This window comes from Podarcis gaigeae (assembly GCF_964106915.1).
Source record: "Podarcis gaigeae genome assembly, chromosome: 5".
Lineage (NCBI taxonomy): Eukaryota > Metazoa > Chordata > Lepidosauria > Squamata > Lacertidae > Podarcis > Podarcis gaigeae.
Window position 1 is genome coordinate 2,788,263 of NC_139681.1, and position 15,607 is coordinate 2,803,869.

The following is a 15,607-nucleotide window of genomic DNA, read 5'->3' on the forward strand; positions in this document are numbered from 1 at the left end:
ACAAAGCAGTCATTTGCAGAAAAAGGCAAATGCAGGCTAGAGAATCCCATGTTTTCTTCACATTACCCATAATTCTACCTACGGGTAGGTAGCTGGGTTGGTCTGCCGTAGTCAAAACAAAATAAAAAAAATCCTTCCAGTAGCACCTTAGAGACCAACTAAGTTTGTTGTTGGTATAAGCTTTCGTGTGCATGCACACTTCTTCAGATACACCAACAGTTCTACTTTATTTTAAAATCTCTTTGGAGTGTTTATTTCTAATGTAATGCCCTGGTCATTTGTATTTTCCCTTATATCTTCTTGCTCTTTCCCTTGTGGTCAGGGCTGTCAATGGGGAAGGGAACAAGGGGTACACCTGTACCAGGCCGCAAGTCTACAGGGCCCCCAGACTCTTAGCTTTCATGTCTTTAAAAAAGAAAAGGAAGTCAGACATTTTTAAAGAAAGTTATAAAACAAAGTGTGGAGACACGCTAAGGCTTTGGCAATTGACAAGCAACACCATTGCTAAGGAAACCTAATTGCTGTTGCTAAGCAATTAGAGGAAAGAACGCTGATGATTCCTACCTGGAAGCAGCAGAAAAGAAAGCAGAAGCTCCTTGTTGCTGCTAACTTGATGCTGGACAGATGATGAAATCGAGGTACTTTTATTTGAGCACTTCCCTTGTTCCCACATTATTTCATTCATTCTCCACATGTGGTGCCTTGCAGAATAAAACACAATTGGCTGGCTCTGGTATGTTCTACTTTGAAGTTACTTAAAATAGATGAGGTTTATTTCCTACTGAGAAAAATTTGTGACACCCCCCACCCTGGATTTCCCATATCCTCCTTATAACCACTACTGGTCTGCTTGCCACCACTGGGCTATTATTAATATACAGTCATGAATCAACAAATACAGCCATAAAATAATTAAACACCTTACAGCTGAAGTAAGATAACATTCCTTTGACCTTTTTTGTCTATATAATGATTTTTTGTGTGTGTTTATCAAGGTCAGCAAAGTGTGTGTGTGTGTGTGTGTTGCATTGCTGAGAGTTGAGAAACTGCACACATTTGTTGCTTATTATTTGTATATTGAACTTCCTCCAAGGAACACAAGGCTGTGTACATTGTTTCCCCTTCCCCCACCTTTTAATTTTCAGAACAGCTAGGTTGAGGGTTGGTGGTTCAGACACCAAAGCTGGGAAGCTCTACAATTATATCATAGAATAATAGAATTGTAGAGATGGAAGGGACCCTGAGGGTCATCTAGTCCAACTCTCTGCAATGCAGGAATCCAACTAAAGCATCCCTGACAGATGGCCACCCAACCTCTGCTTAAGGACCTCCAATGAAGGAGAGTCCACAGCCTCCCAAGGGAGTGTGTTCCACTGTCAAAACAAGTATATTTAATTGATGCTAGTTATAATGGGTGGCATTTCTTTTATTTGTTGGTTTTGGTGTTTTGCTGTAATTATCAGGACTAGGAAACACTGGAGTTAAAGCAGTGAGTGACTTTTCTGGCATTCTTTGCATGATCAGTGGGTGACATTATAAATTTGTATCTTGTTTTTATACCCAGGAGCTCAAAGTTATCCCTGCTTCCCCCCTTTATCTTTCCAACAACCCTGTGAGGTGGACTAAGTCAAGTTAATATAAGCAGAAGTTATTGTCCATAGATCGCTGGAGGCGATGCCAGGCCCAGGAAATCCTGTTGGCATCCCTGCTTGTGTACTACATCGTCTTCTGGACCGATAATAGGGGAAAAAACCCCAGATTATTTCAAGATAGATTATTTTCAAGTTTAGTGATTAAAATAATGAGTTTTTAAAGAAAAGTGGCTTCCTGCACTTTTTAAAATGGATGCTAAGAACCATCTCTTAGTGGATAGCTCGCATGAATTAAGAATTTCCCACCCTTTCCCATTGCGTTGTGTCACTGCATAGGCCTGCTACTACAGCTTTGCCGCGAATATAAGTCACACTAGACAGCAAATTCCATGGGCCAGCATAATAGACCCTATGTACCACAGCCCCATTCTTGTGGGACAAATTGCACATTCCCCAATTCCAAAATTGCTTTAAAAACTATGCCCCTTCAAAGCTATGAACAGCATTCTGCAATGTGTAATGTGCAATGTTGACTTCTGGAGATTTTTGTGGGTGAACACATTCTGAAACCAACTGCAAGGTCAGTTTCATACTGGAAGGATTCTTTTGGGTGCACACAGGGACAAAGGCTATGACTTCCTTCCCCAAGAGAACGTAGTCATGGCTTCAAGTCTTGCAAACTAGCATCAGGTGGGTGAACCTGTTGACAAAACCGCCATGCTAGATGGCAGGGTCGGCCCTTGCAGATTCAGCAGCAAGGCTCCAGATGAGCAGTGTTGAGCAAGATTATCTAATTAAGAGTATACTGAAATAAGTTTTCTGCAGAATACTTTCTCAGGTGCTCATTGGGCTGTGGAGAAAAACTGCCTCAAAATGTCTGCCCCTTAGCTCTGGACTCCTGCTATCCCCTGAGCCAGAGGGGCCTGTCCCTGGGCCCAACAAGGCACCAGATTATTCATTTCATTTTACAATTCAAATTATTTTAACTGCCTAAATACTGTGGGCAGAAGCTTCTGCTTTATTAAATGAGGCAAAGGCTAGGCTGCCTAGTATTTATATCCAGTCCAGCCAATCTAGAGACTTTGAAGACCCTCCAATGTCCCTATTTTGCAGGGACAGTCACAGATTTACAGAAGCCGTCCTGGTTTCTCATTTGATCCTGGAATGTCCCGCTTTTCTTTAGGATGTCCCTATTTTCATTGGAGAAATGTTGGAGGGTATGGAGTTATGCAACCCGCCCCCCAAGTCAAGTTGATAAGTAACTATGCAACCTTTAGAAGACATCTGAAGACAGCCATGTAGAGGGAATTTTTTTAATGGTTAATGTTTTATTATGCTTTTATATATGTTGGAAGCTGCCCAGAGTGGCTGGGGCAACCCAGTCAGATGGGCAGGGTATAAATAATAAAATTATTGTGGAATAGGATGTCCCTATTTTCATTCGAGAAATGTTGAAGGGTATGACTTTATTGTATGTGCTAATTAGGGGTGGGCAAATCTGACAGTTCGTTTCCCTATTTTCCTCATTTTTTCTAGTCTTAAATAAAGTTCTCCACATTTCTGCATCGGTTTGATATATTAGGCTCACGAAAATTCATAAGCATTTTAAAGTGTAATTCTCCTAATATACTTGTGTTTGTATGCAATTGTGCCTAATAGACATTGTTTTGCTAGTGGTCTCCCTAATATAATCATTTATGTATGTTCTTTTCACAAATATATGCCTTTTTATGCAGCCTTTCCTCCATATGCATTTTTGTATTTTTTCTTTCAAGATTCAGACAGGTGCACATTTCAAAGGAGAGTTAGATTTTGAGTTGCATATTCTTCTCAGAAGTACAAATTAGTCAGATTCACATTAAGATGTGAACTGAACCAAATTGTCCCCCATCTCTGTGGCTGAATCTAGACACATCAAAGAAGCATAGTAGGACCTCTAGTTAAGAACTTAATTCGTTCTGGAGCAGTGGCGTAGCGTGGGGGGTGCAGGGGGCCCGGTCGCACCAGGTGCAACATCTGGGGGTTAGGGTTAGGGGGCGCAAATCCACGGGTTAGGGGGCACAAATTACTTGCCTTGCCCCGGGTGCAGACAACCCACGCTACGCCACTGTTCTGGAGGTCCGTTCTTAACTAGAGGCGTGCTTTCGCTAATGGGGCCTCTTGCTGCTGCTGCGCCACCAGCACACAATTTCCATTCTCATCCTGGGGCAAAATTCTTAACTCAAGGTAACTCTTCCAGGTTAGTGGAGTATATAATCTGAAGCGTTTGTAACTCAAGGTACCACGGCATTTCAATTAAATGTGTTGTAAATTTAAATAGGGAAAATAGGTAGAGAAAAATGGGGCTCCACAGCACCATTTAGTGGTCAAATGTTACATTGCACATGTTGTTGTTTAGTCGTGTCCAACTCTTTGTGACCCCATGGACCAGAGCACGCCAGGCACTCCTGTCTTCCACTGCCTCCCACAGTTTGGTCCAACTCATGCTAGTAGCTTCGAGAACACTGTCCAACCATCTTGTCCTCTGTCGTCCACTTATCCTTGTGCCCTCCATCTTTCCCAACATCAGGGTCTTTTCCAGGGAGTCTTCTCTACTCATGAGGTGCCCAAAATATTGGAGCCTCAGTATTGGGATCTGTCCTTCCAGTGAGCACTCAGGGCTGATTTCCTTCAGAATGGATAGGTTTGATCTTCTTGCAGTCCATGGGACTCTCAAGAGCATTCTCCTCTTTCACCCGCATTAAAAGGTTCTTTAATTCATCCTCACTTTCTGCCATCAAGGTTGTGTCGTCTTCATATCCGAGGCTGTTGATATTTCTTCCGGCAATCTTAATTCCGGTTTGGGATTCATCCAGCCCTGCCTTTTGCATGATGAATTCTGCATATAAGTTAAATAAGCAGGGAGACAATATACAGCCTTGTCGTACTCCTTATCAATTTTCAACCAATCAGTTGTTCCATATCCAGTTCTAACTGTAGCTTCTTATTCCACATAGACCTCTAAACGGCTTTTCCTTTACCAATCTAGCTGAGTCCTGTGTGAGGCCTGAGCTGCGTGTTCACCAGCCTATCCATGTTCAGTCCCCAAAGCCTGTTATAGTTAGTTTTTGGGTCTCTCTTGATTACACACACACACACACACACACACACACACACACTATGCTGCAACATTTAATCAATTAATTGGTTAGATTATTCAACTAAAGAGGTGTTCCCAATTAATGGGGAGCCAGATTTTAAAGCAGGATTTTAAAAGAGGCATTCTACCATTTCTCACACAGAGATCTGTATCATTTGAAGACAAATAACATACGATAAATATATATATACAAGGATTCATCAAACAATTGACAAATTCAGTAAGAAATAAGCCTACTCCTACCTTCTAATGTTTTGGATAAGGATTGCAATAGTGATTAGTTGGTTGGCAAGCTCTTGGCACTTTTGATTAAACACATAATATACAGTATATTGTTGTTATGATTCATCAAATTCTTGTAATTTAAAGTGTTAGACTACTGGTATTTTGGTTTTCCCAAAGTGAATCAGCGGGTGAAGTTTGTGGAAGCATTTATACGTATTCAGTACTAGCCGGATTATGCAGGGGAACATAATCCCTGAGGAATGTATGCAGGCAGGTCCTGGCGCACTTTGAAGGATCTCTATAGGACAATAATGATAACAGAAATACTTCTTCAGACAATGAGAAATTGTGGCTGTCAAAGGGATCTGTTGGTGGTGTCAACCAAGGCTCTCACCAGAAAGCACATGGTGGATATGGGTGGGTGCAGGCAGTGCCGGATTTACGTATAAGCTAAACAAGCTATAGCTTAGGGCCTCACTCTCTTGGGGCCCCAAAAATTTTTTAAAGAAAAAAACAACAACTGGATATACATTTCCAAAATATAAGATAAAAAAACAAAATAAAACCTACATACAGCAACAGTGTTTTGTGTTATGTAGGCTCCTATGCTTGTCGTGGTGAAAGGGCTTGAATAACTCAGAGAAGCTATGAGCTATGCCGTGCAGGACCACCCAAGATGGACAGGTCAGAGTGGAGAGTTTTGACCAAACGTGATCCACCTGGAGGAGGAACCGGCAAGCCACTCCAGTATCCCTGCCAAGAAAACTCCATGGACAAAGACAACAGGCATATAAAAGTTATGAGGCTGGAAGATGAGCCCCTCAGGTCGGAAGGTGTCCAACATGCTACTGAGGAAGAGCAGAGGACAAGTACAAGTAGATTCAGAGCTGATGAAGCAGCTGGGCCAAAGCCAAAAGGACGCTCAGTTGCGGATATGCCTGGAAGCGAAAGGAAAGTCCAATGCTGTAAAGAAAAATACTGCATAGGAACCTGGAACTACAAAATGGTTCTTCCCTGTCCAGAGAAGAAGGGGTGAGTGATGATCTCCATCAGGAACAAGGGAGGAGGAAAATCTACACTGGGAACAAGGATGACTGGTGGTGGAATCAAATCAACTTTATCTGACCATTGAAAAGGCAATCAAAGTCCATTGTGGGGGTGTCTGTGCTCTAAATCATGCCAAGTGGGTCAGAATCCAGGAGACCCCAGAGGGCACCCCCCAGGGGTGGGAGGAGATTAGCAGTGCCTCTTATTTGCTGAGAGGCTGCTTTAGAGGCGGGATTGGCGGGGGCTGCTGCTGTGGCGGTGGCAGATCTGGTCTCCAAGGAGTGCATTGGTCTCCAAGAAGTGCTCTCGCTGCCGAAAAGGCAGCAGCAGCAGCAGCAGGTGATGGATTCTTTGGAGGTCAGATTTGCTGCCCCTGTGGATCCTGCCACCTGAGGCGGTCACTTCCCATTGCATTATAGGTGGGCCAACTCAGGCATTTACAGCCGAAGCCCATGTTAGCGCTACTGGAAGTCTGCTGAGGCTGTTTAAAAACTGTGGCATTCACCAGCTGAGCTGGTTGTGTGAATGGGCATTACATTTCCATTGCTTCTGAAGTGAATACGTTTTAGTTTACATCTCATGTAAATACCCTCAAGAAAAGAAATTTCTTCTTCTAATGAATCTCAGAAATGATGTTCACTGCAGAAGACACATGAGCCTGGAGATTCGGCTCAGAGTCAGAGCCACAAGGAGGATCGCCCCACCACAGTGCAATATGGAGCAAGCTTATTGGATTTCCATTTCATCATTGCGTGTGCCAGAAATGATTTCTTGAAGCCTGAAGTGGAAAACAAAATTGAAAGCACAAAAACATATGCAGATGAAATCTAGAGCCAGAGAAGCTTCTGCCAATGCTCGGCCACTTATGTATGCTCAGAAATATTTACTTAGGAATTCTTAATTAAATAAACCATCCAGTAGTGAGATCCTATTTCAGATGTGTCACAGTGCCACCACAAAATATATCAGCCACTCTTTGTCTATACACACACACACACACACACACACACACACACAGATGCCACTGAAGAATAGGTTTTCTCTTTACTCTGTTAACTAATTGACCTGGACTGCCCTTCTGTTAATGGAATATGTGTGTGGCTAGCTTCCTTCAGTCCATGCCTTGTACTCATTCTTTGCCCACAGTGATTGACGCTTTCTGACAGATAGAAGTAGCACCTCAGTAATCCTGCAAGAGCCCATTGTGTATACTAATGCACCAAAACTCAGTGACTATATAAGCAGACGTACAGATCCTGCTTCAAATGCCAGCAGCCTCTGGTGTGTCAGGATAGAGACCTTTCTCAGCCCTGCTGCCTGACAGATCCCTTGAACTGGAGATGCCAAGGGATCTGGGCCTTTCTGCATGTAAAGCATGTTTCCTCTCCATGTATTGGGGAGTTAGAGTGCTCCAGAGGCAGACCTGGGGGTTGGTGAAACTGGCGCCCACTGAGGGTGCGGGTGCAAAAATCAACCCACCATCCAACCAAATCGAATTCTCAAAGCACCCTAGATTGAACTGGTTAGCCAAACTAAATAAAAACTCAATATTTTAACAAGGAGAGCCAAGCCAGCAGATGGGGAATGGTTAGAGCATGCCCAAAAGGGAACCTTGCCCAATAACCGGGGGGGGGGGGGGAGAAGATTGTTGCAGGGGGAAAACTCTCTGTGGGTTCTACCGTAGACCACCATATTTTGTCTACCTTCCTGGGAAAATGCCACGCTTATATTGCTGGGCTTTTTGTAAATGTGGATGGGTGGGGGAACACAAAATTGAAAGAAATCTGGTTGTTGACCCCTTCAACCAACCTGTGATATTTCCACATTTTTAAAAAAAAAGGTTCCATGACATTTGCCTTGGGGAGAAGCCAGGCTAAAACCTTTTTGCTTAACATGTTTAGTAATGTGGGGGGGGGGGCATCCAGAGGTGTAGTTACCCCAGTTGCATTTTGAATTGGTACATTCCATCAAAAGCCGTACAATGTGGAATTTGGCTCCAATTCAAGTAAGTAACTAATAAAATCTGGAGTTACTTCAACTTTTGTTTTAGGTCAACTTCTGTTTAAAACACTAAAAAGATTGGGGACTGGTCATTAGTTCAGTTGATGATAAACCAAATAGCTCTCTACTTTTCCCGAGTCACTTATTGCTACTGATACCCAAGCTATGCTGTATAGCTTAGTCTGATGCTTTTATGCAGTGTAATCTGGTCACACATGGCACTAGAAGTCTTGATAAAACATGGCATTCAGGATTTCCTCTGATAAAAAAGGATATTGCACTGTGAGGAAAGATTAAATAGGTGCCAGTGCCAAAATACAGCACATTAATTTGTTTTTCAGCTGCTCTGAAGCAAAAACACCCTCAAATCCAGCTGCAGATGTAGCTCACAATATGCCAAGACCTAAATGTGCAACATACCACATTAGAATGTGTGACAAACAAAATGAGGAAGCCTGCAAGGAATAGCTCAAGAGGAAGCCTGAAATTGTTAGGCACATTTATTTAATATAAATAAAGAATTTTCCAAACCTCAGTCTCATGACTCAGCATTTCTGCTGGCAATCATTTATGGCAACCACTTAAGAGTGAGATAAAAGCAAAGCTGGAGGATATATTGGTAAAGCTGAGCCAAAAGAGAACTAAGACCCCACCCCCAACAGCAGCTATATATTTTTAAAGGAACCAAATGCCTTATATTTTGTATATATTAGTCTAATATTTTCTAGCTCTGTAAGAATCTAAAGTTAGAACACAGTGAATAGTTGTAAAGGTGGGCAGGTTTGCATGGGAGCAGGTGATCATTTGGGCACCCTGAGCCCAGACCACCTCAGGCTTAAAGAACAAGCCAATTGGAAGCCACGGACATTTATTGTCTAAGGACGGGTGCTTGCATGCTGCATTGTGAGGATGCATGTGAAGCTTGCATTTTGAGCAAATAGGACATGGAATTATCGCGCAAAGCCACAGGTACCTATTCTATATACACAAATTTCTTCTTTGAATGGCAGCTGCCTCCTCTACAGCAGCACCTTCCAAGCCATGCCTTGCCTGGATCTCTGCATTCCATTGTGGTTTTGTACATGAGCCATCATGAAGCATACTCTGTTGGCATTCATGATTAAGTGAGTTGATCAGCAAATATTATTTTTGTATTATGTTAGTCACTGAGAATGGCATTGCAATAATGCTTTGTATGGGACTGTAATGCTTTGGAATTTGATTGGATTGCCTGTAAAATAAGCGCAAAATTTATTCTCCCTCTGATCACTGAAATCACCCAAAAAGGTGAGAACTGGAAATGTTATATCTGGTTAGGTAGCTAAGAGCCTGAGCTCTGAATCATAGAAGCCCAGGGTGGGGGGGCTTTTCAAGAGCCACTGCTATGAACTCTCTAGTTTGTGTAAATTTCCTCAGTTATGACCAGTAGCGTAGCGTGGGTTGTCAGCACCCGGGGCAAGGCAAGTAATTTGCGCCCCCTAACCGATGGATTTGCGCCCCCTAATCCGTGGATTTGCGCCCCCTAACCCTAACCCCCAGATGTTGCACCCGCTGCGGGCGGCCCCCCCTGCACCCCCCACGCTACGCCACTGGTTATGACAAGTACTTTAATTGCTATAAAGCAGTATATCAGTGTATTATTGTCAAGAAACAGGGATGGCCTTATAAACCTCCTGCATCACCAGGACCATAGCACTTTTCAGGGAATGTCAGTTCCATTTCAGATACAGATGTGAGAGATGCTACACAACAGCCATACATGGACATTCCTCACTGCATTCCTTCATTCAGTTCATTCATTCATGGACTGCAGCATCAAATGGTGGCTTCTATATGTGAATAAGCCATTGCAGAACATGGAGGTAAGCTGGCTTCTATACATGGGGCAGAATCAGGTAGTAGAGACTTAACATTGGTAGAATGGTCTGCACCACTTCAGACTACAGGTGTGTGATCATAATCTTTCAAGTGTCCCTTTTGCTAAACAAACAGCCTTCCTGTATAGCAGGGAGGAGAGTGACCTATGGCCTTCACTCTTGAGATGCTAAACTTTGACTTCTGGGGAGGATTTTGTGGTCTGTTTTATGTAGGGGAGCAGTAAAAATGCAATTGCTCCCTCCATGCACGGTACAGAGTGGGACAGTCTGTTCTACCATCTCAAGCCTCTATCACCTAATTCTGTTCCATGTGTAGATCCAGCCCTGGAAATTTCATGTTGCTTCATGTACTCCTTCTGTTTTTAAATTATTCTTTTTGTAAGCTACTTTGAGTGACTGCTATTGGAAGGGTGGCATAGATATAAATAAAGACAATTCTCTCAGTGGAGCCAGTTCACACATTCAGCTACGGGACATCAAGAGATGTGCATCACAGTGTGAAGCAGCCTGATTGTTGGGCTCAGCAAGTGTGATGCTGCACAGAAGCATGTATGGCTATATAAGAGGGACAAATAAAGCTGCCTAAAATTGAAACAGATAATTAGTCCGTCTAGCCTAGTATCTGGTCCTCTGAGGTCTCAGGTAGGCATGTTTCTGCTACTGAAGATTCTTTTTAACTGGAGAGTTTTTGAATATGAGCTGGGGATGGGACCCAACCTTCTGCCTGAAAAGCGTATGGTCAGTCCCTGATGTCTTAGGTCGCCTATAGTGAAAGTAGCAAGGATAATAAAGAGAGCCTAGTGGACCCTAAGATGGGTTTGAAGCAAGAATGGATGAGCATCAGCTGATCAAGTGATCAGAAATTAGGTCACATGGACTGTTGTGAAAGAATGGAAGCCAAGACCTCCAGCAGGAAGCATCTGTGGAAATAGAGGACCTAGTCACTCCTCCAATTCATAGACAATGCTTCATCATGACAATGCCATCCTGGAGTGGTTTCCAACAATACACAAAGTACAATAATATATACAACATAACAAAAATTAAAAGCAGCACAATTAATAAATCCAACAATAGAGCAACAGCATGAAAACAATTAAGCCTGGCTGCAGGAGGGCCTGTTTGGTCACAGCGAGTGCCAGGACCAGGCCTGATCAATTTGAATCCTTAACAGGTCCAAGAATTCCTGAATCCAATGTAACAATGAGCATGTTAATATTCTGTTTGCATTTCTTTAATGCCTAAAACTGCTGCTGGGAAAAGGAACTTCAAAATAGATATGGATATCTATAATATTTCAACACTTGCATTTGCACAGTTCACTGTACCAATATACAAGGGCTCCAAGACTGGCTAAGGACTCCACTACTTAAAACGCTCCCATTTTCACTTTTCAGAAAGCACAAAGAAGCTTAGAGGTTGCATAAGACATCCCTCAAGTTCACATCACACACCTTGTCTCTGCCTGGCTAAGGTAGATGCCTTGCTCTAAAGCACAACCTTGGAAATGGCATTACATATATTGTATTGTGTTTCAGTCTCTGCTGCAAGCTTTTTCTCTTCTTTTATTTGCTGCATGTAGTTAATGGATGCTGTGGCCAGTGAGAGTACCCATGACTCATATCTAGTGAAAAACCTTATCTAATATAACGTTGAATAAAGACATTCCATCTAAACAAAAAGTTGTCCTGTCTGATGTTCTGTTCTCTCAAATTTGTTAGTTTAGCCAACAACATCTGTTGTGCCACTCTGTAATGGATGAGAAGTCATCAGATCCCCATTAGTTTCAATGGGTCAACTCTGAGTAAAACTTAGTTGAATACCACCCCTGCTATTCAAGCTTCCTCTCCAACACTGTGATGCTGTTTGACCTTCAGCTCTGGATATTAGAATGGAAACCACTGCGAGGCTCGTAGGGGCTGCCTATGTATTGCAGTGCAGATGTTGCATTTTATGGAATGAACTCCCTATGGAGATCTGGTGACCACTGACTCTGAGGGGCTTTCACAGACAATTAAAGGCCTTTTAGTTTTCTACAGCATTTCTTGACTATTGAGTACTTTATTGATTCTGGTTGCGTTAGTTCTTGAAATTATATGACTATATGGATGTTCTGTTATTTATTGTAATGGTTTCATGTACATTGCAAACTGCTTTGAGATAAGTGAAAAGCAGTATATAAGTTTTTAAAATAATAAATAAAGCAGTACAATCTCTTGCTCTGGCGTTAAAGCCATAGCTTGGTCCTCCTGGTTCATTTTGAAGCACAACTTGTTTCCAGCAGGGCCAGCTCCCCTTTGCTAAGGGCATTGCAGCCTCAAAACTGTTTATCACTGGGATAGCATACTGCAGAAGACAAAAACTTTAATGAAAATTGCAAGCGTGTCTGCTGCAGTTATTGAAAATGTTTCTTTTACTCTGTCTAAATGTTTGAGACACTTCTGTGAAAAGTTCCAGACCATTTTCCAGGTCTGAAAAACCTGACTCTGAAATTTGTGCTCGCAAGCTCCTATTAATCATTCATCACCTCGTGTTTATAATAATGAGCGTGAATGTTGGTTGAATAAAGTCATCTCCTACTTTTTATGTTGTGGTTTAAAATTAGAAAGGGATGAACTGGCTTGAAAGCATTCTGCAGTGAGGCGGAGCCAGTGCCCACTAAACTTAATCTGCCCTTCAGTTAGCAAGATTTCCAAAAATCCAAATCAGATTTTAAATATCTATTTCTCACATCTCCTCATTGCCTCGTATGATCACAGGCAGAAGCTGGAAGTGCCAACGTTTTGTAAGACAGATTGCACATGTGGTAACTCTGGCCCAAGCAAAACCAGGCATTACCGAAAGTCATGCAAGGTTTCCAGCCCCACTGCCAGACCAAAGAGGTTGGGATAAGTGTGCGTAATTATAGGAGCCCCCTTCCAGCCCTTTTGCTCTTAGCCAGTTGCCTTGTCCAGCATGCTATGCTATCAAGGAAATGGAATTAATGGCTTCCATTAGCTCTAATGCTTCTTCTCTGCTTTCCTTTAGAGCTTTGTCATCTGTGGTGGCTTTAGGAGCAAACATAATCTGCAACAAAATCCCAGGCTTGGCCCCTCGGCAGCGAGCAATCTGCCAGAGCCGTCCTGATGCCATCATAGTGATCGGAGAAGGGGCCCAGATGGGGATCAATGAATGCCAGTACCAGTTCCGATATGGCAGGTGGAACTGCTCAGCCCTGGGAGAGAAAACAGTCTTTGGTCAAGAGCTTCGAGTAGGTAAGGGATTCCTTCAAGTAATGTTGAAGAGGAAAAGCATATTAACAGGCATATAATAGATGCCAAATGTAATTACCATCTTCAATAGATCAGATAACCTCTCCCCCCCCCTCTCTCTCTTTCTTTCTCTTTCTCTTTCTTTCTAAATGTTAATGTGGCAAGTCAAATGTCAATATATTGCCACAGATTAATGAAACCAAGTGGCATAACTCTTGCATGTATGCAACGTGGAACCTTAACGTGGTTTTAAATTGTGTGAGGCATTTTCCCTTTACCCCAGAAAGCTCTTCAGTACTGTGTAGTCCTAGTGCCTGTTCCCCCCTCTTAGCATCTAAAGGGCATCAATTCATATGTAGATTAGAAATATTCATTCATGTGAATTGGCCCTGCATCCTCCACTATGCTGTATTAGTAGTGATCCGCAAGTCTCTTGGGCTTATTTTGAAATTGGAACTGGTAACTGACTGGAATGCATCCTTAGAATCGCCACAGACATTTTTAAAAATGAATTTAGAGCAAATTTCGGGTTCCATATTGGAGCCAATTATGGGGAAGGGTTTCTTCTTTTTTGTGTGTGTTGGTAATATGCTGGTAGCATGTGAACATGGACCTAATATTGTACTAGTATGGAAAACGACTGTGTTTGCTGGAAGATGATGGTCTTCACATTCAAAGTTTCAGGGTGAACAATTGTCAATTGTATCTCTGGTAAGAATTGGGCTTTTTTCCATCCCTGAACTACATTAACCAAAATATTCACCAAGTTCGTGAACTTGTTCAGTGAACCTGGGGAACTCCCAAAAATGTCTGACTCTGATTGATGTGGTGCTTGGTGGCTTTTTATGGTTTAAACCAAACTCAGACTAAACATGGCCATTTCAGCTGTGTTTTGCTTTGGGATTGTAGGTTCATCTGAAGCCAAAGCAGAAGGTTAAGTAGAGGGGTAAGAAACCACAAGAATAATAATAGCTGGGGAAAGGGGACTCTTGAACACCTTCAGAGGAATGTAGGGTCTGCAGATTTTCAGTAATTTATGATTAAAAGACTGATTGAATAATTTAAGGGTTAGACCCTGATCTGCTCCTGTGATAACAGACTGCTTTAAGTCGGGGGTGATAACTCTTAGTTTGGGGGCCTAATCTCTGCCCCCAAGCATTTTTTTCTGCCTTCCCCAAGACCCCACAGATTTTGGCAGAAGTGGAAAAGAAAAAGAAAGTCAGCTCAGTGTTGGGGTGGGCAGAACCCCGTGCACTGATGGGAATGCAAACCACCCCCCTCCCAAATTACTTGAGTGAACAGGGTGCAATAATCGCCACAGCTCAGCTGAGGAAGTGGGGCTGTGTGCTCACATATGTCTGCCTGGGTGTACTCTCTGTGTGGGGGGGGATGTGGTCTTGTGGGCCTCAGAGTGTTGGCCAAGGTTGACTATAGTCCCTGGGTCAAAAAGCATTAGCCACTGCTACCTTAAGTCTATTTATCATCTGGGAAGCCAGCAGCATAGTGACCATGGCTTAGTGGCAATGGACATCAGCTGCATGCAGGAAGCCCCAGCTGCAGTCTGTGGCAAAGACCTCCACCAAAGACCATGTGGAGCTTTGAGGAACCCATAGTCAGAGCTTGGTAAATGCCAATAAAGGAATTAAAATTCTGCATACAGGCAAACCAAGCTTTGTGTCAAGGAAATCTGAATTCTGCGAACCATGCAAATTATGCACTCAACAAATGTGCTCCCCCCATTTTACGTAAATGTGTGTGGCGTATTTTATTATTTTCATATATATTTTTCTAATTTTGGCACAGGAGAATGAGGTGCTGCCCCCTTTGCCTTTGAGGTTATAGCAAGCACCACTCATATATTTTGTATAGCAACTCCAGGTCTCCTCTCCCACACCCTCCACAAGCAGCATGCAATAAAAAACAACACAACAACATCAACCATTCAGGCCAACATGTTTGCTCCCCACACTCATCCCTTCCCTGTCTCCACAATCAGCAGCCCACAAAGTGAACTAAGCTCAGAGAAATAGGATGGCACTGCATCATGCATTTCAGAAAAGAAATGGAGGCGTGCGTCTGTTGTTTTGGTGGTTTCCAGGCAACTTAAGTAATGTCTAGTTCTGGCCTTTCAAATCTAGCTTCACAGCCATTAGGTCAGAAACTTGCTTTTTTTTAAAAAAAAAGCTAAGATTTTATGGATGCTGAATTCAGTACTGAATACAGCATTCTGAACTTTTTCTATGCACCACAGAATACACCCAGGATGCAAAGACAGCATTTCTAGTATCCTTGTGATATGGTTCAAATTATTAGAGTCAGAAAGAAATCCTGAACCAATTCAGACCGCTTTTTGGTTAATGTGAAACACTCTTCTTCTTATTATTACTTTTATTCGTTTTTTTGTTATTTTTTCTCATACTGTCATTTTGTCATATTATTGGCACTGTTATTTAACTATTTGGTTACTGTTAATGT

At 42.5% G+C, this 15,607-nt stretch overlaps 1 protein-coding gene across 3 annotated transcripts in view; it reads left to right on the forward strand.

Moving 5' to 3' along the window:
* WNT7B (Wnt family member 7B) overlaps positions 1 to 15,607 on the forward strand; it is a 113,810-nt gene that overhangs the window by 76,316 nt on the left and 21,887 nt on the right. For 2 of the 3 annotated variants that reach the window (XM_083738912.1, XM_083738911.1), the window contains exon 2: positions 12,909 to 13,135. In XM_083738912.1, the coding sequence (XP_083595038.1) occupies positions 12,909 to 13,135 (227 nt within the window). The remainder of the gene's footprint in view (positions 1 to 12,908; positions 13,136 to 15,607) is intronic. The other variant, XM_083738913.1, reaches the window with a different exon arrangement.